The sequence below is a fragment of the Macaca mulatta genome, chromosome 9 (assembly GCF_049350105.2).
Source record: "Macaca mulatta isolate MMU2019108-1 chromosome 9, T2T-MMU8v2.0, whole genome shotgun sequence".
NCBI classification, from domain to species: Eukaryota; Metazoa; Chordata; class Mammalia; order Primates; family Cercopithecidae; genus Macaca; species Macaca mulatta.
Genome location: NC_133414.1, coordinates 55619659 through 55643165, shown reverse-complemented (window position 1 = coordinate 55643165; position 23507 = coordinate 55619659). Strand labels below are relative to the sequence as shown.

General features: G+C 39.8%; 1 protein-coding gene across 6 annotated transcripts in view; it reads right to left on the bottom strand.

The window, feature by feature from the left end:
• Positions 1 to 23507, bottom strand: part of CSGALNACT2 (chondroitin sulfate N-acetylgalactosaminyltransferase 2) — a 45798-nt gene that overhangs the window by 4336 nt on the left and 17955 nt on the right. For 2 of the 6 annotated variants that reach the window (XM_077945127.1, NM_001172170.1), the window contains 5 exon segments: positions 20862 to 21078; positions 18892 to 18993; positions 15451 to 15629; positions 12419 to 12513; positions 4107 to 4188 (listed from right to left, as the gene is read on the bottom strand). In XM_077945127.1, the coding sequence (XP_077801253.1) occupies positions 4107 to 4188; positions 12419 to 12513; positions 15451 to 15629; positions 18892 to 18993; positions 20862 to 21078 (675 nt within the window). 6 annotated transcript variants of the gene reach the window in all.

The window sequence follows — 23507 nt, the reverse complement described above, 5'->3', positions numbered from 1 at the left end:
TTCTATCCCACTTAATTTCACATTAACAGGATGGACAATAATCCGGAGATCTCTGAAAAGTATTAAATAATCAGAGCTTTACTAAATGCTATGTCTGAGACATATCAGCTTTTCTTCCTTGTAGATATAAGCTCTTAGAATATTAGAGATGGTACACATACTTAAAAGAAATGGGGCATTCCCAGTTTCTGGTCTGGCATGTCTGGGGCTAAGAAGTCATCACTCCATCCTAACAAGTCAAAAGCTGAACACTGAAAAATCAACAACTCCTCTTAGGTCTCTCACAGGGAAGTGAGGTCACAGGGTAAACCGCTGCCCTCAAAACTGGTGAGACAGATAGGCAGATACAAAGAATTCCAACTTACTGGAGCAGAAATCTCTGTGGGAACCAGTACCCAGGTAGGAGAACCCGAACTGTAATTGACAAATTGCTGGAGGCTCAGGGGAGGCAAGTCTGAGAGTTAAAAAACTCCAGGAGGACCCAGTCATATTGGGACCCCCATATTCATGTGAGTTTTACCTCTAGGAGCTCTGCCAGGTTCTCGATGGTGAAGATCAGAGAAAAATCTCTTAATGCGTCCAGCAGTGGGGAAGGGGAAAAGGTAATCATTTTAAAGTATGCCGCAGCATGTTGTCATTATTAACAAGGCCTGTCCTTAGAAGAAGTTATTTAACTAGAGCCTAACCTGCTGGGGTTTTATCAGTGCCTAACTGACTTGGAGGAAGAAATATACCCAACTCCAGCCCCTTCTAGTTATCCTGTCCAGGAGAGGAGGGGAGATTGAGAAGCATGTGTGAAGTTCAGAGTCTGGGATACAGGATCCCTAAGAGACTGAGACTCATGCGACTACAGAACACTTCCACTCCCTCCATACTTCACCACCACATCATCAAAGGCCTATTTATTGCAGTTCCTTTTACCCAGTATATCAAGTCCAACTTTCAACAGAAAACATGACAAGGTATACTAAAAGATAAGAAAAACACAGTATGAACAGACAGAGCATGTACCAGATCCAGATTCAGATACAGCAGGGATGTTGGAATTATCAGGCTGGGAATTTACAACAATTATGATTAATACGCTAAGGGCTCTAATGGAAACAGCAGATAACACACAAGATGCATAATATAAGCAGTGAGATGGAAATTCTAAGAAGGAATTTTAAAAAATGCTAGAGATAAAAAACACTGCAAAATAAATGAATGCCTTAGATGGGTTTATTAGTAGACCAGACTTAGCTGAAGAAACAATCTCTGAGCTTGAGGATATAACAATAAAAATTTCCAAAACAGAAAATCAAAGAAAAAGACTGAAAATAAAATGAACAAAATATCCAAGAACTGTGGGACAACTACAAAAGATGTAACATACACATAATGGGAATACCAGGAGGAAAGGAAATAGAGAAAGGAACAGAAACTCCAAATAAAGAGTCTAAGTTCCAAATAGGTACAGCTCTTTTTCACCCAGCCCACAGCAACAGGGTGGAAGCTCCACTTCCAGGTGTGGCCAGCTGAGAATACTGGGGGTCCTTCTGCCCCCACCCAGTGTCCTGCTCATTAGGACAGAGATGGTCACTCTGCTTAATGATAAGTATGTCACTGTCCCCATCCTCAGGGCAAAACCTCATGGATTTTTTTCCAAGGGGGAGAGGCAGTCCGTAAGAACAAACTGCTCCAAAGTTCTTCCCTAAGGAACTGACTTTATTTAAAATAGAATGTAGAGAAGTTCAGAGTTTAGAGAAGTTCCAGCCTCTTGAAAATAATGGAGATTTTGGTAGTAAGCAATTAAGAAGAGGCTGGTAACTCCAGGAGGGCAACAGCTAAACTGTAGGCCAGCTAATTTACTAGAGAGAACCACAGAGAGAGAGAGTAAGAATATATCTCCCAGGGTCTGAACAAATCTCAAAGACTTGCTGCAAAACTATCCCTGCAAAAGGGCCCAATTTAGTAGGGACAGATTATGGAGCAATTTATGACCCCAGAGCATTGTCAAAAACAAGACAGCACTTAGTGAACCGTCAGTGGAGTCTAATAGGAGTGACAGAGATGCTCAACAACATTAATCATAAGAAAAATTATAATCAGAGTCACAACCAATACCACATCCACTATCATGGGTGATACCAGAAACAAAAAGACAGATAACAACATGTATTAATGAGGATGTGGGGAAACTGGAACCCTTAAAACACTGCTGGTGGGAATGTAAAATGACGTAGCCACTTTGGAAAACGGTGTGGCAATTTCTCAAAAGGTCAAACACAGGGTTACCGTATTACCCAGCAACTCTACTCCTAGATATATGTCCAAGAGAATTGAAAATCTATGTCCACTCAAAAAGTTAAACATAAATGTTCACAGCAGCAGTATTTATAATAGCCAAAAAGCAGAAACAACTCAAATGCATATAAACTGACAAATGGAGAAACAAAATGTGGTATAACCACACAATAGAACATTTTCTATAAAAAGGAATGAAGTACCTAACACATGTCACAACATGGAAGAACTTTGAAAACATTATGTAAGGGAAAGAAGCCAGTCATAAAAGGCCACATGTTGTATAATTTGCTTTCTATTAAATTCCCAGAAGAGGCAAATCTATAGGAAGCAGACTTGTAGATGCCTAGGTTTGGGGGAAAAGAGGGTTGGTGGGATATGAGGAGTGATTGTTAATGGGTATGGGGTTTCTTTTTGGTGTTATAATGCTCTAAATTTGATGGTGGTGATAGCTACATGACTCGGTTAACTGTACATTTTAAATTGGTAAATTTTATGATATGTAAATTATATCTCAATAAAATTGTCATAAAAGAGATAAGGAACTCAAAGCATTTAACATACTGCTGAAAAAAATGTACGCAAATCTATTTTTGAGGAATAGTGAAATGCTTCTTGCTTAACTAAGCCAGAAATCAAGGAAAAGAGCATCAGTTTAATTTAATGCCCCTTTTATTGTTATTTCCTGATTTTCCATTATTCACGTGTTACAGTGATAAGGAGACAAGGTAGGGGGGATTTCCAAAACAAAAGGTTGATTATAAAAACGAACGTGATATGGACCTAGAATGTATATAAAATATATTCTATGACTTGTATGCTGTAGAAAGGCAGCTAGCCCTAAATGAATCAGAAGACATGGAATTAGGTTTCAGCCTGCTTTATTAAACTATTCTTTGACACTTTATTTTTTGATGGGTAAGACTGAAGCCGGGGGCTGGGCATGGTGGCTCATGCCTGTAATCCCAGCACTTTGGGAGGCCAAGGTGGGCAGATCGTTTGAGCCCAGGAGTTCAAGACCAGCCTAGGCAATAAAGTGAAACTCCACCTCTACAAAACAAATACAAAAATTAACTGGGTGTGGTGGCGCATGCCTGTGGTCACAGCTACTTAGGGACTGAGGTGAGAGGATCGCTTGAGCCTGGGAGACAGAGGCTGCAGTGAGCCAAGATCGCGCCACTGCACTTCAGCCTGGACAACAGAGGAGCACCCTGTCTCAAAAAAAAAAGAAAGAAAGAAAGACTGAAGCTGGCATGGAGGATGGTTAGAACAAATTATTCATGGGCCATCTTTAGACTTAGGAGAATGCACGACTAAGGTGTGATTCCAAGACGCTAACTCCAATCAGTGCTAGAGAGAGCAGGTCTTCTTTCATTTGTATTAAATACTGGGATTTTGTGTAACAGTTCACTAGACAAGTAAAGGAGGTTTCATCTCAAAAAAGTGTGAAAGTCCTTGGTTTAGACAACCAAGATTACTTCCAACTGTAACAACCCATGGGCAGAACAGTAAAGTTATAGAGAAAGCTTTTGTAAGAGTACTCTAAACAACTGCAAATACAGGCAACAAGTTAAACAGATATTTTTAAAAACAAGTGTTTTGATTTTAAAAGCACAATATTATACTTTATCTTTATGACCTTTTTTCCTAGTCAAAACATTAATTATAAACTTACTTTGCCTTTTGTATATCCAGTTTCTCTTTTTAGCTAACCTTAGACACTCATAATTTAGTAGGAAAACAGATCTGAGAACTTTTAGCAAAATACCATTAAGCCTGGAATAAATAAAGTCCTATCCTTAAATGTAAAGTATACTTACCAATGCTCAGGAAATCTGATCGATACTGACAAGTCATTCCAAAGCCAAAATCTCGCCAAAAGCCAGAATCCTTTTTATGAACCTTAGTTAAAAAAAAAAAAATCAATTTAATTCCATAAGAAGCAGAAGTTTTAATCAATGATGAAACAAATTATTTTCTAATGTATACTTTTTTTCCTGTCATTTGTGACTAAGGATCACATGCACTTATGTTATTAAATCTTTACAAAACAAATAAAAATAGAACTCAAAGCCTGTACAAGGTGCAAGCTGAGGTTACTAATAATTAGTGCGGTGCCTGACTTCAAGGGGCTTACATTCTAGGACAACAGTTGCATAAACAAACTGTAACACACATGATCAGCCTTACACAGTAGACCTTTTCTGGTGCCTACCCAGCATCCATTCCCCCAGCCCCCTTCCTATTGGTACAGTTTTGTTCTGGTAATTACCTGGCCCTGGGCAGCCCATGAATTCTGGGAAGCTGCTGTCACCAGTAGATTCAGAGTGGGCCATGAGTCTCTATACTAGTGAGAGAGTCTCACCCCACTTACCATAGGAACTGGCTCACTAATAGGTATTTGAAAAAAGTCAGGCCAAGTAGGTAAACCAGGGGGGTTGTTGGGAACTTTGGAAAACAAAGCTCCCTCGTTCTTCTAAGAGACTCCCTAGAAAGGACACTTGGTCATAGGGCAGGGTCAGCAAACGATGGCCTCTGGCTAAATCTGGCCTGCTGCCTGCTTTTGTAAATAATTTTAGCGGAACATAGTTGTGTTGATCTGTTTACAAATTGTCTATGGGTGCTTTCACAGTGCAGTGGCAGAGTTGAATAGTTGCAGCAGAACTGTATGGCCTATAAAGATTAAAATATTTCTTATCTGGCTCTCTACAGAAAACATTTGTTGACCTCTAGTGCAGGATGCAGCTATGAAGCTTGGAACTGCCAAAGTCCTTTTCTACCATGTGAGAAACCAGCTTTAATATGAAGCTGTCACCACTGAAGTCTAAGTAGAGAAAGAAATTTAAAACCAGGGCATTGATGACACTGAGTCCTTGGAATCACTTCTACTTACAAGTTGAAGCCTGATAAACCTCTTATTTTATTCATACTTTCAACAAGTATTTGATCTTTTGGATATGGTTCTAGTAACTGGGGCTTAGCAGTGAACAGAGGTGACAAAGTCCCTGCCTTCAAAGCACCTTTGTTTGGGTGGGAAAATAGTAAATAAATAAATATACATTTTAGGTGGTGATACATGCTACAAAGAGGCAACAGCTATAACTAGGGATGGAAAGTTGCTAGTGTATGCTACTGTGGTATGTACAGAAAGCAAAATAGTGTATGGATGTGGAATGTGGAAAAGATTTAGGTCAGAGACTTCACAGAAGTCCGCAAGTGATTGAATGGGCAGGAGTAGGGAGTGAAGGAGAAGGATCAACCAAGACAATAGCAGGTTTCTGTCCTGAACAGTGAGTATGTAATGGTGAGTGAAGGAGAAGGATCGACCAAGATGACAGCAGGTTTCTGTGCTGAACAGTGGGTATGTAATGGTGCCATCACCAAGATGAAGCCCAGGGGAAGGGGAAGCCCAGAGAGGAACAACATGGAGTTGGTTCTGGCCATAATGAATCTGAGTGATCTGTATGGCCCCTACACAGAAATTCCTGCAGATAGCAGGAATATCAAGGTCTGTAGAGGGGACAGATTTTGAGAAGAGTGGGCACAGTCTGAAACTGCTGCTGTACAGAATAGGAGACTCAACAGGAAAACAGAATGAACCAGGCAGCCCTGAGGGCTCAGTTCAGACTGGAGCTGATGGATGAGGTTGGCATTTTTCTTTTCCATTTGTTTTTCTTTGAGCTGAGGGGGAGAACTTCTTCCCCTTCTAGAATGTAAAGCTCCCTGAGGGGAGGACTTGTGGATTCTGTTAATTGCTCTATTCCTAGTACCTAGAACAATGCTAGGCACATGGCAAGCTTTCAATAAATACATGTTGAATAAATAAATATATAGAGAGACAAAACTTTAGTGGCAAAATTATGACTAGACTCTATTATTATTATTTTGAGATAGAGTCTCACTCTGTTGCCCAGACTGGACTGCAGTGGCACAATCTTGGCTCACTACAACCTCTGCCTCCTGGGTTCAAGCGATTTCCGTGCCTCAGTCTGCTAAACAGCTGGGATTACAGGTGTGTGCCACCACACCCGGCTAATTTTGGTATTTATAGTAGTGACGGGGTTTCACTATGTTGGCCAGGCTGGTATCGAACTCTTGCCCTCTGGTGATCCACCCGCCTCGGCTTCCCAGAGTGCTGGGATTACACATGTAAGCCACCACTCCTGTCTCTAATATTCTTATCTCTTTGTTAAAATATAACTGTGATACAAAGTATTAAAAAGCAAAACACCCACTTTGACATCTCTACATCATGCCAATTCTGATTTTATAAGTACTATAACTTTGTAACTTAGTTTCTCTAAAAATTCTTCAAATATTATCAGACTTGGAGAAAGGAATCATTGGTTTTGTTTGATTTTTAAAGCAACACATTTTCACAGAGGAAAGTAGAAGGAAACTCAAATTGTCCATAATCCTCATTGTTAATATTTTCTTGCACTGTTTTATCTGGCCTCCTAAGCCTGTGGGAGATGCAGTTATCCACACATAACCTAGATACCTAAGCCTTGGCCTCTCACAGAATGCCAGATCCCTGAAGCCAACTAGCAACTTGGCATCTCCCCTTAGATGTCTGATAAACAACACATGCCTACTATGGCTCCAGTTGAATCCTGATCTCTCCTCTCCCATTCCTTTCCTTTGCTCATTTCCTACATCTAATCCAACAGCAAGCTCTGTCAGCCCTATCTCTGAATCATATCCAAACCTTTCTCCGTAACTGTAATACACTGTCGCTCAAGCCACAATCATCTTCACTTGTCTACTGTGAAAGCCTAAACTGGCTGCTGCCAGCCAGAGTAACACACAATCCATTCTCCCTGCAAAGGCTTTCCAACACACTTAGCATAAAATCCCAACACCTTCCAGAGGCTTAACAAGCTCTACATGCCCTGGCCCAGCAATATGACCCTCACCGGCTGTGCTCCAAATACCCTAGGAAACCCAGTAGCTGTTCTTTCTGCCTGAAACCACTATCCCCCAATCATAGCCTAGCTGGTTCTTTCCTGTTCTTTGGACAGCTCTGCTCAGCTTCATCTCAGAAATGCCTTTCTGATCAAACAAGTCACAGAAACCACGGAGTCAGTCTTGGCAACTCAGTCTGTTTTAATGATTCACATGGCACATATTATCTGATTTTACTTTCTGTCACCTCCTAATAAATAAAGGTCCTCATGAGCAATAGCCATATCTGTTAGGGTCTAGATGTCAGGGTGCCAGTGGTGGATAATGCCTGGCATCAAAGGGACCCTCAATATTTGATGAATTAATATAACAGAGGCAGTGTGTGCAGTGGACAGGAGTAGAGGCTGTGGAGCCACATCACCCGGGCTCCTGGGCCTACCCAGGCCAGTGTGCACTTGGGACAGGCACTCGACTGCAGCACAGCTGTGACAAAGGGGGCAGTAATAGTACGTACCTCAGAGGTTGTTAGGAGGATTAAATGAATTAATGTGTAGGCAAAACAGAACAAGTACCCTCCACATAGTAAAGGGTTCATAAAAATATTAGCTATTATCATCATTCAAATGTTACCTAAAATATAGATAAGCTATTTCCCACTTTTTAGCTTTACAGTTTTCTCTACATTTACATTGCTGTATTTACATTTCACATTTTCCTTGATATGCAATATCCACCACAGAATGCACCAGAATTCAATTTATCCTTTTATTATTAGTTTTGCTTGCTTTTAATGTTATCAATTTATGCATATTACTATCATGTAGCTTGATTATTTCCCCACGAGAGACTGCTGGGAGTGGAAATTACTGGATCGGAGGGATGAATCTGTTTAGAACTTGACCCAGAGAACTGGCCTGAATCCCCAACAGAAGCGATGGAGGAGCTCCCATCCCCCAGCCTTGCTCGCATGGCTTTCCTTTTTAAAAGCAGTGACCTAACAGCAGAAAAAAAGCATTATACTGCTGTTTTAATTTATTCCTAGTAAGGCTGACTATTTAAATGTGGTGAAACTAGAACTTGAAGTGCTTAAACTGAAGTTGCTATGCAACACCTAGAATGAATCGGCATTCAAATCATTCTTCTCCTACAACCCTCCAAGCCAGGCAAGAATATTAGCATGCTTTGGCCGGGTGGGGTGGCTCACGCCTATAATCCCAACACTTTGGGAGGCCGAGGCCAGCAGAGCACAAGGTCAGGAGTTAGAGACCAGTCTGGCCAACATGGTGAAACCCCGTCTCTACTAAAAAGACAAAAATTAGCCGGGTGTGGTGGTGTGCGAATATAATCCCAGCTACTTGGGAGGCTGAGGCAGGAGAAACCCGAAGGCAGAGTTTGCAGTGAGCTGAGATCGCGCCACTGCACTCCAGGCTGGGCAACAAGAGCGAAACTCCGTCTCCAAAAAAAAAAAAAGTATTAGCAAGCTTTTACATTCCCTTCACACTTATATGCTGACTTTATTTACCTCTTCTTGTTTGCTTTCAATTAATGTATAACCTTTTATTTTGGAATAATATCACTTGGTTAAGGTGTCTGCTGGGTTTCTCCTTTGAAAAGTTTGTTTTTTCTTTCCATACTATATTCTTTGAAAGTGGGTCCCCTAGTTCCATCTACTGGAAGAGGGAGTATCTACATAAGTTATTTGGAATTCTGTAAGGAAGATTTGTCTTTTCTTTCTTATCTAGTCTAGTCATTTAATATTTATCTGCTCATTCACTTACTCATTTATATCTGTATAGACTCATGGCTATTTATTTGATGCTTTGGGTTATAATCCAGGTCATTGTTCAGGTTGTTCCAGTTTGGGCACTGGGAGCTCTTTCTGTTGGCTCCTGCCCCCTTTGACACACTCCCTCTGTCTTTTTGTTGAGTGCTTTCTAACTTTCTGGCGCTGTAAGATGCTCCAGGGTCTTCTTGTATATTTTTTGCCTGTGCCCTGGAATCAACCATTTCTCCGTGGACCTCTGGCTCCTTTGATTGGAGAACAGTATTGGAAACTAAGATTTGGAAGCTGAGTGTGCTTGTTACTATTAGGGTGTCACTGGTTCTAGGCCCTTTCAGCTGACAGTTAGGTAATACACACATAAGTATACCATGCACATAACCCTCTGACATCTTAATCCCAAATTGCTATTAATTGCCTTTTTATTATGTCAACTATTTACACTATTACATCAACAATGTTTAGACTTAATTTTTTTGTTGTTCACTACTATTTATTCTCAAGTCCTCCTCTCTCAATGTATACATTTATCATTTTGCTGGACTTGATTAAAAAGATCTGTGAGAAATAAATTCTGAGTCCTTGAAAGCTCAAAAATGTCTATTTTATCCTAAAATAGTAGGTCAAATATTAATTCTAGAATCAAAGTTACTTTTCCTCAGGATTTTCATAGTATTGCTTTATTGTTTTCTAATACCAGTGTTGTCAAAAAGAAGGCGAATGTCAATCTGATTGTTACTCCTTTGTGAACAAGCTGGGTTTAGATATTTTTAGTGTCTCTGGAAGCTATTAAAATTGTTCCTTTACTGTTGTTCTCCAAACACCAGAAGATTTGTTTCTGCTTAGCTCTGGAAACTTTTCTTCCATTTCCTCCACTCAATATTCTCTCTTTTCTGAACTCCTATTGATAATTTGGGAGCTTCTGGCTTGATTCTCCTTGTCTCAATTTTTCTCTCATGTTGTCTCGTGAACTTTACGTGTTCAGTTGGCTTGTCTTCCAGTTTACAAATTTGGCTCACCTGTAACCATTCTGCTATTCAGACCATTTACTGATTTTTAAAATATTTTCACAATTCCCAAGTTCTGATTTTTTAAAGCAACAAATCCTGTTTTATGAACTTAACATTTTCTCTAATCTCCCTAAAGATATATTTTAAAATTACTTTCTGTCTGTATTCACACACTCATGTGTTAATTTTTCTGTGTATTAACACTTGGTCCCTCTTTCACACATTGTTTTTCCTCAAATGTTTGGTTAGTCTTGGTTAATTGCTACTCATTTTTGTTTCAAGTGTTGTTCGGAAGTCCACGGCTGTTAGCTAAGATTAAAATGGCCTATCTCCAGTCACAGTCAAGGAGGGGAGAACAGGGTCTCAGGGGAAATGTGCTAACAGAAGCTCACTTTTGTAGTCTAGGGGCTCCCTAGCCACCCTGACCAGCCTCTCCAGCCCCAGGGACCACACGCACTGCTTTAGACTGAGGGTCAATCCCTGTGATGCCTGCTACTCAGCACACCTAGAGAAGCATGTTTACTCCAGGCTCCCTCCATTCTGTCTGCCATGAGCTCAGAGGATGCAAAGCAGCCCCATCTTCACTCACTGTTCTCTTGAACACGTTCTAGTCTGTTCTCTCCTCCAGAAATCTTATGCTGCTATCATCTTACAGAAAGTTCTCAAAACTTATGGCTGCTAACACCTTCTCTCATTTTCCAGTACTAATGTACTCTTTTCTTTAGAATAATTCACTGTCAGATATGGCAGATGTGGGTGCTCAGTTTGCCATTTTGAACCTATTTATATTTATATTCATAATACTGGCCTAGAGATAAGATAGAGGGGTGTGTGTGTGTGTGTGTGTGTCTGTGTGTACTATGCCAAGTGTTGATATCAGGATAATGGTGGCCTCATAAAATATGTTAAGTACATCATATGGTGCTAATATTACCTGCTCTTTGAGAGTTTGGAAAAGCTCATAAATTAAAACATTGTATTTATGTACCTACAGGGTAACTTTTTGATAACTGTTTTTTAAATGGCTCTTAATTTCTTCAGAGCTTCCACCTCTTTTGTTTTGTTTTTTTGAGAAGGAGTCTCGCTCTGTTGCCCAGGCTGGAGTGCAGTGGTGTGATCTTGGCTCACTGCAACTTCCGCCTCCCAGGTTCAAGCGATTCTTTTGCCTCAGTCTCCCGAGTAGGTAGACTACAGGCTCGTGCCACCATGCCTGGCTAATTTTTGTATTTTTAATAGAGACAGAGTTTCACCATATTAGCCAGGCTGGTCTCGAACTCCTGACCTTGTGATCTGCCTGCCTTGGCCTCCCAAAGTGCTGGGATTATAGGCGTGAGCCACCATGCCCGGCCCACTTCCACCTCTTTTATTCATAAAATACTAACATGAACTTAGCCTGTGTTCATATTTTATAAATTTTCAAATCTTTCATTTTATTTAGAATTTAGAAAACTTACCCTATAAAATTGATTTATCTCAATGTTTTCACTTTCTAATTTCCAATGTTTTCCTTTTTACCCAAAATGTGTCTACCTTACGATTAAATTTTTTGTACATAAACATAAGCTTCTATATTTCTCAATCTATTTTTGTTTTAACTTCTGCCTTTATCTTTATTGCTTTCCTTGAAGTTATTTTTCTTTTTTTTTAAACATCTTAAAGTGACTTCTTAATCATTTCTACTTTTTCTTAGTATTAACAATAAAGGATTACGCTAAAAGCAATTTGGTATTCTGGACTCGATTCTGAAACAGAAAAGGACGTTAGTAGAAAAACTGGTGTAATCCTAATAAATCTGTAGTGTACTTAGCAGTAACTTACCAATATTAATTTCTTCACTTTGACAAATGCACCATGGTTACATAAGATGTTAGCATTAGAGGAAACTGGGTGAAGTATGGAACTCTCTGTACTATCTTTGCAACTTCTCTAAATCTAAATTATTACAAAATAATGTTTATTTAAACATTTTAAAAAGCTTACATAAGCTTAGCTTTGGCAATAACTGTAAGTTTTGATATATGGCATTTATATTCCATGACTTTCCAAGTAATTTACCAGAGTATACTATTCCCTCTTATTTAGCAGAGTAGATTTGTATTTCTAGTTAGTAGGGTTTTTAAAATCAAATATTTAGTATTAGTAAAAATAAGCTGGCAGAAATGACTGTACAATTTCCACATTCTGGGACATGAGGTTTTCCTTTATGACCTAAACTCTGCTCCCCTTACACTTAATTCTGAAGCAATAAATGTGAAAAGCATTTTATTGGTGGTATAAAGAGAAACTATGGCAATGTGTTTACAATAACTACAGTTTTTCTTTAACACTTTGCTCATGGGAATACAGTTTTTTACTGAAACTTTGTTTTCTACTTACACAGCAAACATCTAGAAAAGATCTTTAGAGTCTTTCATAACTGAAAATGTGAAAGTCTCACCAGCTGCTGCTCCACAGGTGGTGGCACTTCCTGGTTGGCATAAACAATGGCAGGATTGTAAAGACTGAACACCACAGGGTAAAACACCTTCTTACCTACAAATTAAAATATAGGTTTGTAACATACAAAGAAGTTATGAAGAACTGTTCCTTGTTGCAATATCTATTAAGTTTTATCAAAGTCTTTCTTATAAGATGATTTTATCTATATTTTTAAATATTCAGGCTACAGAACATCATGTTAATTTGATGAATATGATGATTTTGTAACATATCAGTAGGTTAACTACAACCTTACAAAAGAACAGAGGAAAAAACAAACTAAAGGGTGCTTCACATTTATTCCTTTTGACTTTGGGGAGATGTGTATTCATTACCTGAGTCATTTATTACTCATTATTTCATCTAATCAGTAGTAATAAATGTAGATTAACCTCTGATAATCACTATGAAACTTAGAAATGTCTGTTAAATCCACCCTTCAAAAATGAATCATTAGAAAAAGTAAATTCAAAAAATACTGTACAATGAATAGACATGCAGAGAATAATTAAAATATAGAAAAAATCTGAACCAAAATCTGGAAAAGTCAGGAAGATAAGGATTAAAATTACCTGATATAATAGCCCTTGGAGAAGACCCTGTCATCAGCATTCAAACTGACTGATCTAAAAGGATCATAAAGGCTAACTAGCCCATCTCCCTCAGTAGAGTATGGCTGGCTTCAATCAGATGTGATCACATGAAGTGTTCAGTGATTGTCAGGAAGTGTGGGAGTAACATGGCAACCTTTTTATTACAAGATCCCTAGCAGATGTTCATTCTACCGTTGTTCAAATACATTTAGGGATGGGGAGCTCAATTTTCCAGAGGCAAATCTATTTCTGGATATAAAATATTTCTTTTAAACTAAGCAAATATGTCTCCTTCAACTTTCACATTTTGCATTTCATGCTGTAAAATAAACCTAACCTTCATTTATTCATTAGGTTCAGAGAGTTCCTGAAAACTCTCTCTAACCTAATTAATAAGAAGGCAATCATTTGCATGTGAATAGTTCCACAAAAAAAAAATTTGCTATTAGATTCTTTAAAAATTTTTTATTTTTATTTTTTGGGACGGAGTCTTGCTCTGTTGCCCAGGCTGGCGATCTCAGCTCATTGCAACCTCCCCGCCTCCCAGGTTCAAGCAATTCTTCTGCCTCAGCCTCGAGAGTAACTGGGATTACAGGAGCAAGCCACCACGCCAGGCAAATTGTGTATTTTTAACAGAGATGGGGTTTCACCATGTTGGCCAGGCTGGTCTCGAACTCCTGACCTCAGTTGATCCGCCTGCCTCGGCCTCCCAAAGTGCTGGGTTTATAGGCATGAGCCACCACACCTGGCCTCTTTAATACTTTTAAATGAGCTAAAAAGCATTTAGCTACTGTGCCCAGCCAAAAATTTTATTTTTAAAGATGAGGTCTCGCTATGTTGCCTAGGCTGGTCTTGAACTCCTGCGCACAAGTGCTCCTCCTGTCTCAGACTCCCAAGGTGCTGGGATTAAGGTGTGAGCTACTGTGCTCAGCAGCGCCCCCACAATGTTTTTCTAATTGACTAATAAAAATGGTGTACAACATGATGTTTTGCTACATTCATATATTGTGAAATGACTAAATCAAGCTAATAACCATATCCATCACCTCACATAATTAACATGTTTTTTTTTGGTGGTAAGAACATTTTTTTTAATGTTACTGGCTTAGCAATTTGTAAGTATACAATATATTAACTATAGTTACGTTTGTATAATAGATTTCCTGAACTTACTCATCCTGCTGAGATTAATGCTTTTTTTTTTTTTTTTTTGAGATGGAGTGTCGCCCTGTCATCCAGGCTGGAGTGCAGTGGTGCGATCTCGGCTCACTGCAAGCTCCGTCCCCTCGGCTCATGCCATTTTCCTGCCTCAGCCTCCTGAGTAGCTGGGACTACAGGCGCCCACCACCACGCCCGGCTAACTTTTTTTGTATTTTTAGTAGAGACGGGGTTTCACCATGTTAGCCAGGATGGTCTCGATCTCCTGACCTCATGATCCACCCGCCTCAGCCTCCCAAAGTGGTGGGATTACAGGCGGTGAGCCACTGCGCCTGGCCTCTTTAATACTTTTAATTTTTTAAAATGAACTAAAAAGCATTTAAAATTTGATTTAAAAAAATGTCATCTTCTCATTAATTTTTTTTTTTTTTTTTTTTTTTTTTTTGAGACGGAGTCTCACTCTGTCACCAGGCTGGAGTGCAGTGGCGTGATCTTGGCTTACTGCAACCTCTGCCTCCTAGGTTCAAGCAATTCTTCTGCTCAACCTCCTGAGTAGCTGGGACTACAGGTGTGTGCCACCATGCCTAGCTAATTTTTGTATTTTTAGTAGAGACGGGGTTTCACCATGTTGGTCAGGATGGTCTCAATCTCTTGACCTCATGATCCACCCGCCTCAGCCTCCCGAAGTGCTGGGATTACAGGCAAGAGCCACTGCACCCAGCTATCTCATTAATTTTCAAAAAATATCTACAACTTAAAGCAAAATATAGTAAAACACCTCAAAATGCAGTCTGGAGACCAAGCACTATCTGCATCTAGAATTCCATGTGAGTGTGTGTGCACACATGCATGGGGGTATGTTTGCATGTGTGGACACTATATGCCCAAAGCTGAGTGCTTCAGACTCACACACATCTCCATACCATCTGCTTAGCTCTTTTTCGACCTGCATTGCTCCTGCCTCATCAATTTGTAGATATCCTGTTCCTCTGCATTTCTTTATTTGACTTCAAATGTAGTCACTGGAAGTTGGACCCAAGAGAACAAAGGATATGAATTTCAAAGGGTCAAATTTTCAATTTCCTATTTAGTATTCCAGTTACATTATGCCTAATATAACTTAAAAAAATACTGGGGTTTAACTGAAACTTCTCCCTCAAAATCACTTGATTCAAACTATAGGACATGCCGACACTGTTCTAAATTCTATAGTCAGCTCATCTACCAACATTTTACGCACCTGGCTCAGCATTTAACCGGCAGCTGTTAAGGAATTCGGCTGAGAAATAGATATCAACATCACAGAAAAACATCAAGACCTCTCCCTTGTCCCAAGCTCGGGCACCCACATTTAGTCCTCGTCCACGATTAAATTCTTCATTCAATGAGACCAAGGTGTAATTGTGAAAATTAGACTCACTATGAGGAAAGCACACACAACAAATGATAAGTCCCACTTAAAGTTACCAATTTTCTTCCTTCAACACAGCTTACAAAATATGTTTTACACTTCAAATATTTGATTATATTGGTTCTACATTCACACAGGGAAAGAAAATCCCAGCTTCATGTGTATGATTATCATCAGGGAGAGATATTCACCAAATGCCCACATTTGAGGCACATTTTGGTGGTATGAGGCTCCAAAAGTGTTAAAGTGGCCACTGCCCTTTGGAATCTTAAACACCTTCTGGGGAGATGAAAAATACACAAATGGAAAAAGAGCTGTAATGTCTGTTAATAAATAATGCATTCTAATTGGATAACACACACAAAGATCACTCTCCTCCTGCATCTGTTGGGTCTTTGCACACATGTCCCCTTATCAGAGGGATCCTCCCTAATACTACTTGAGAAGCAGCTCCGACCTCCCAGTCCTTCATCTCCATCCTCTTCCTCAGCTGTTTTCCTTTATATTGTCAGACATGTTTGTTCCAGTGTCTCTTCCACTCTGTGGGAGCAGGGATTTTGTTTTGTTCGTTACTACGGACAGTGTCCCCTGATAGAGTAGGAGTTCAATAAATAGTTGCTGAATGAATGAATGAACAGCAGTTCTAAAAAATACATCGCTCATGTCTGGAGTAGTTAGATAAGATGTTAGAAGTGGAACGTGAGTTATGCCTTGGTTAAAATGTTGAATTCAGTGGTGAGCGTAAAGGTCATTCAAGAGAATTATTCCCAAAGGCAAAGAGGTAAGAATGTAGAAAGCATTTTAGAGAAAAGGGATCAGACAAATCAGATTGGTACAAAAGGACCCTAAAATGGGAACAGTGAGATAAGGGTCAAAGGAATCTTAAAATGGGAACAATGAGAGAAGAGTCAGACAGAAGAGTACCTCCCATGCAAGGTTAAAGAAATCGGTCAGTATCCTAAAGGTAAGAGAATCAGCAGGGCTTTTCTGCTAGGGCAGTGGTTCTCACAGTGAGGCCCCCAAACCCACAGCATCAGCTTCCCGTGGCAACGTGTTAGAGAAGCAAACTCTCAGACTACACCCAGACCCACTGAATCAGATGCTAGGGCTGGAGCCAAGCTTCTACATTTTCACAAGTCCTCCTGGTAACTCTGGCACTGAAGTTGGAGAACCACTTACTGCAGCCTAATCAAAAAAGTAACATTTTAGGAGGATTATGCTTACAACAGTACAGAATGGGTAATGGAGAGATGGAAAAAAGGCTCAAATAGTGCATGGAATGGACTCCAAGTGCTCTGAGTGCCTAAGACTCTTTCCCCCATCTTAAGGATTATAAATCTCTCCTCTGTTGGGTGAAAACTGCCCACTGCCACCCCACATACTCAGCATCAAGTGGAGGCACTGATCACAGAATACCCCTCACTCTCTGCCCACCCCAACCACAGTAATTTCCTAGGGGTGGGGACCAGGCTTAAGCTGCGCCAGTCCCAATACCCCCACCCCACCTGGCCATAGTGACTGGCTCAAGAGTGGGCAAAATGTCCTTCCCTGGGATTTTCTCAACTGGAGCTGGGAGAAAGCTCTTTCCTCTCTGATGGCAAAGCTGAGAAGATGTGAGCCCAGAGCCGCCAACAGTCATATCCCTCACCATGTGGAAGAAGCCAATCTGCAACAGGAGAATGAAGTCAACATGCAGAGAAAAACAGACAAGGAGACAAGAGAATTTTGATGGTATTCAAGTCTCTGGTTCAAATCCCTGAGAAACCAGAGTTGTTTTGATTTTCTTCCCCAAATTTGGTTGTAACAATCCCTTTATTTCTGGGAGGTATGCAAGATTCTTCAATACTGCTCCTATTTTCCTTAAGTAAGCTCAAGGTAGGTTTACACCATTTGCCACGGAAGTGTCTTGACAATACTTCAGTATTACCAGTGTGAGCTCGTGGCACTTAGTAGGTGATCTAAAAACACTAAGGAGGGAGAGGAAGGGAAGAAATGGAGGAATGGGGAACCAGGGTTAGGGTGGTGGCAGTAGCAAGGAAGAGACAGAGAAGAGGTCTTGTGAAGTAAGTAGGAACTAACTGATTAGAGGTAACTGGAGGCAAAGAATAAGTAAAAGACTGTGGCTCTCAGAAGTCATGCTCAGGGGATGGTGAAAATGGTTTTACTCTGAACTGATAGAGGGCCATCAGGAGGAGGAGCTGGTGTATGGAAGGGGAAGACAGTGAGTAGTGTCTATATATATCAAGGCTCTGAGAATCCCTGCAGGTCAGGGACTCAGATTCACCCATATATGCCCACTCTTCTTCCAACTACGCCAGACTCCCAAGCAGTGTACCTGGAACACAGTAGGTAGGACTCAATGAATGTTAGTTGAATGATTTGAGAAGAACGGCTGATCAAATCTGGGCTCTTGGCAAATGGCCACAACTGGCAGAAAGGTAAAGAAGCAAGTAAAGGATATAGAGCTGGTGTAACCGGTTAGAGATGATAATCAACCTAATAGTTTACATTACATATACTTACATTTACAAAATAGTTACATTTTACAAACATAAGAAGAACATTTTAAGATGGAAATACTGGTTAGGTTGTCAAAGGTAAAAAAGCAATGAAAAAGAATAATAGAAAAGAATTTGGCAGTTAAGTCGTATCTTTGGGCCCATGATTTAGAAAGAAAAAGACTGAGAAGCTAAAGAATAATTAAGTACTAAGGGATTACTAATTCATCCATTCAAACCTCTGAACATCTACTATGTGCCAGGTACTGTATGACTTGCTTAGTTATGAACTACTGTCTTGTGATGTTGAGCTGTGAAAGGACAGAAACGTAATGGTAGCGGCTGGGCACTTCAGAGTTGAGTGGGAGTTTCTTAAGGATATGGGAGACCTTGGCACTGTTAGCAGGGGGAGAAGGAGCCTGAGGAAATGGAAGGAAAGAAAGGTGACAAAAAAAGAGACAAGTTCAGAAGATGATTATGTCAAAGTGAAGGAATTAGATTTAAACAAAGGGAAAGCACCAGCAAATACACAGAAGGTGAATGGGCCAGAGAGAGCATCCTGATCATGCCAAGCTGCCTGTAAGCAGGGAAGGGAAGTTGAGTCATGTAGGGTTGCATGTGAAATGAGGAACTTATCATCACCACAACCACCCACATGCTCAGCCAACTTTTAAATAATAGTTACTAAAAATTATTAACTCATTACATATCTGAAATTCTCTTTTAGCAATGTTATATATCAAGGACTTTGCTGTGGATGTGGTTCACCAACCTTGTGACAGATTCTAGGATGGACTTGACTTTAGACAGTCCTTCTTTGCCAAAATATACCACTGTGAGATGAATCTTCTTGTCTTGATGAATACAAACATCCCTAACAGAAGTGAAAAATAAAGTTTATTCAGGAAAACATGAGGCACTATTTATTCAGAAAGCAACCACATGAAGCTTTAACATGAAAATGAGGCATTACTGACACAATAGTAAACATAAAAGTGGCAATACTGATGAATTATGGAAGGCACAAGATCTATGCCTGAATGGGTGCACCCCTTGGAGGCCCATGGAAGCAGTCTGACATTGTTGCCATATTTCAAAACATTTTTTCAACTTTTGCTTTTGGATTGCTTTCAGAAGCAAATCACAAGCTGTTCAAGGAAATAAACTCAATTGGTTCAAAACCAAATAAATAAATACTGACCTTTTGGATTAAGAGTCATTTTGCCTTCAGACTGGCTAATTCCAAAATTTATAACTATCATTAAAGAATAATATTTGCCATGACTGAGATTACTTACTGTAAATAATAATGTGGCCTTTGAAAGTAATTCTAAGACAGGCAATAAAAAAAATGCTTTAGGAAATCAGATCTCAAGTGAGCTATTTGGAACAGTAAATCTCACTTGGAAGTATGACTGCCAGACATTCAGTTGTAGAACAGTTTTAATTAACCTTTTAAATCCAACAATTTCAATATGAGAATAAAGACTAGGATCACAAAGCATTAAAACTAGTATATCAAAGTATCTAAAACATTAAAAATATTAAAGTATTAAAAACATGGAAACTGTTAAATCAAAAAGCAGCATTTTCCACAAATAGTTTTCATGTGTAGATAATTATTTAACCCTTCAGCATTTTAAAATATCCAAATTTGATAACATAAAAAAACCTTTACAAATTCTCTGCTTTGCAAGATGAAATAACTTTCTCCAACTTTTAGTTTAATGTTTGTATTTCTAAATGTATTTCAGTTAAAAAACTGAAATCATTCTCAAGGGGATTTTCTTGTGAGACACCAGTATTCTATGTCTTGATTGGAGTGGTGGTTCGCGAGTGTATACATTTGTCAAAAGACATTAAATCCCAGCCTGGACAACATGGCAAGACCCCTTCTCTACAAAGTTGTACAGAATAAAAAAGATGGCATGCACCTGTGGTCCCAGCTACTTGGGAAGCTGAGGCAGAGGATCACTTGAGCCCAGGAGGTTGAGGCTGCAGTGAACTGTGCTCACTCCACTGCATCCTAGCCTGGGTGACAGAGTGAGACCTTGTCTCAAAAACAAAAAAAAAAAGAGTCATGATACCCATATCCTTAAAATATGTGGATTTTACTGCATGTAAATTATACCTTAGTAAAGTTGATTTTTTAAAAATTCAACTTGTCTTAAAATGAATTCACAATTATCAAGGCCATCAAATTTAGTTTCTAATAGGTGTCACTCAATTTATTTCATAGTTCAAATTGTCTATAACACAATACACTACACATGCTTTAAAAAAAGAGAGAATATAAAAAAATAAAGTTCCCCTAAAGCCTATAAAATTATTCTAAGTAATTATAATCAGTGAAGATAAATTAAGGAAATCTGAGTAAAATGTGATTTTTTTTGTTGTTGTTGTTGAGACAGAGTCTTGCTTTGTCGCCCAGACTGGAGTGCAGTGGCTGGATCTCAGCTCACTGCAAGCTCCGCCTCCCGGGTTCACGCCATTCTCCTGCCTCAGCCTCCCGAGTAGCTGGGACTACAGGCGCCCGCCACCTCGCCCGGCTAGTTTTTGTATTTTTTAGTAGAGACGGGGTTTCACCGTGTTAGCCAGGATGGTCTCGATCTCCTGACCTTGTGATCCGCCCGTCTCGGCCTCCCAAAGTGCTGGGATTACAGGCTTGAGCCACCGCGCCCGGCCAAAATGTGATTTTTTTTTTAGGAGAATGTAGCTGAATCGTTAAGCCCTGACAGTTACCTGAAGTTCTGCATGAACTGTACAAATGCTTCAGTTCTTTCAGCAAGTGGCACAATGATATTAATAATTGATCTAGTGATGTCAATCATCTCACTCTTCACTTTCATAAGAGGTCCAAAAGGGCGGAAGAGGGTCACATGTCTATATTCCATAAGGTCTGCTTTCTTAAAAAAGAGTTCATACTGCGTGCCCTTATCTCTCTCAGTGCGATAATAACCTAAAGGTTAGGAACAAAGACATCTCCATGTCAAAGTTTACAAATTCAATGGGAAGACAGATTTTACTCACTTAAACATCAAGGGTATTAAACCAGACCCGCAGGATTTTTACCTATTTGTGAAAATATTTATCCCCACTGCACAATCAGTAACAATTACTCCCTTAAAAGAAAAGGAAAGGTTAAAAAAAAAAGTTCACTGTTATTTTATTCAATCTATAAAATATACTACGAATGACAATTATTCCTTTTTACATATGACTTTTTAAAAATACTAGAGCCTATCAATATGGTAACCATGAAAAATAAAGACATTACTTCTAGCAATATTAAAATCTAGACCCAAGAGTCAAAATTTCTATTGGTTTAGGTCAACTAAAAGAAATCTAGTGCCTTCATGTCAGTTATGTGATATAAAGAGTGCCATGTGGTCTCAATTTTGAGGATAGGGCCAGTCTAGTGAAGGAGACAGAAAAATAGACAAATAATAACAATAGTGTGCTATGTGATATATATATCTGTATATATATGTGTGCATACATACACACATATAAAATCACTGACTAGAGTGAAGTCAGACAAAGAAAAATTGGTACAGACATAAACACAGTGATTTGAGATGCCTTTGAGAGAAAAGCATGAGTATCTACAAGGCAATCTGATTGTTTTGTTTTTTTAGATGGAGTCTCACTCTGTCACCAGGCTGGAGTGCAGTGGTGCAATCTTGGCTCACTGCAACCTCCACCTGCCAGGTTCAAGCAATTCTTCTGCCTCAGCCTCCTGAGTAGCTGGGACTACAGGCATGCGCCACCACGTGGCCTAGCTAATTTTTGTATTTTTAGTAGAGACGGGGTTTCACCATGTTGGCCAGGATGGTCTCCGTCTCTTGACCTCATAATCTGCCCGCCTTGGCCTCCCAAAGTGCTGGAATTACAGGTGTGAGCCACTGTGCCCAGTCGCAATCTGATTTTTAAGTGTGGCACTCAGAAGACAGAAGGTTAGACTTACAGATGTGTGAGTCACTCAGTCAATATCTGGGTATAAAAAGGTGAATAAATTAGACTTGGTCCCAACCCTCCTGAGGCTTACAGTTTAGTAGGAAGCATAAGCCAGGAAATGGGCAATGCCACATACTGTGACAAGCAGTATGAATGTACAGGTGACAAGAGCACACAGAAGTACTGCTGTCTTAGACTTGAGGTTGCAGATGACTTCTCAGAAGAGTGATATCTGAGCTAAAGTCTAGAAGAGGGATAGGAATTAGCTGTCATTACTAATTATTAGTAATTACTCTCCCTGCAGTGGGCAGACAGTGGCACAGTAGAGGAAAGGTGAGGAACAGAATATGTTCCATGTAGAGAAAAATCCTGAAGTATCAGAATCCAAGGAGAGTTATAAGACAAAAGCAGGAGCTGCAGAATATAAAACTGGCAAAGCTCCCTTTCTTTTTAGTTAGAGCTGATGTGAGGACATTTTACACATGTTACTTAGTTATTTCCTCCGCAGCTTCCAATTCTGCCATAAGCTACAAACATACAGTGAGAAGACAAAAAGCTGAGCTTGCAGAAAAATCAGAAGAGTTTTGAGAAAAATAATCCATCAAAAATGGCAGGAAGTGACAGCAGAAAAAAGAGGAGGCCACAAGGAAAGGCAGCTGCAATGCCACTGCAAAACATAATGCCCTCCCTGATGGCCTCCAAAGGCCTCGGTGTATTATAATAATGCTACTGTGCAGCAAGTGATGGCCATGACGATTTGGAGTCAAAAAGTCTACATGTGCTATGCCAGGGGTCCCTAACCCCCAGGCCACAGACCGCTACTGGTCCGTGGCCTGATGGGAACTAGGCGGCACAGCAAGAGGTGAGTGATGGGAGCCTGGCAAGCATTACCGCCTGAGCTCCGCCTCCTGTCAGATCAGGGGCTGCACTGGATTCTCAAAGGAGCGCAAATTCTGTTGTGAACTGCGCATGCAAGGAATCTACACTGCACGCTCTTTATGAGAATCTAACTAATGCCAGATGATCTGAAGTGGAACAGTTTCACCCCAAAACCATCCTCACCATCCCATGGAAAAATTGTCACCAATGAAACCAGTCCCTGTTGCCAAAAAGGCTGGGGACCACTGTGATACACAGTTTATAGAATCAAGCAAAGAGAACTTTCAAGAAACATTTATTTTCAAAATGGTTTAAGTCAGCAATTAAATGTCTAGCAGTGAGTGTAAAGGTGTAAAGGAGATGGGTAGGAATATAGAATTATTACTGTTAATATCAATCAATAAGTATCTTAAATTTTATAGCAGTGTTCTTCAACCTCTGAGTCATATCCCATCTTGACACATAAAAATCCCATACCCTTTCTGAAATATGTATGAGGAAAACAAATTATTTCCTTACTTTTCCAAATGCCAAATATGCTTTTTAAACTAT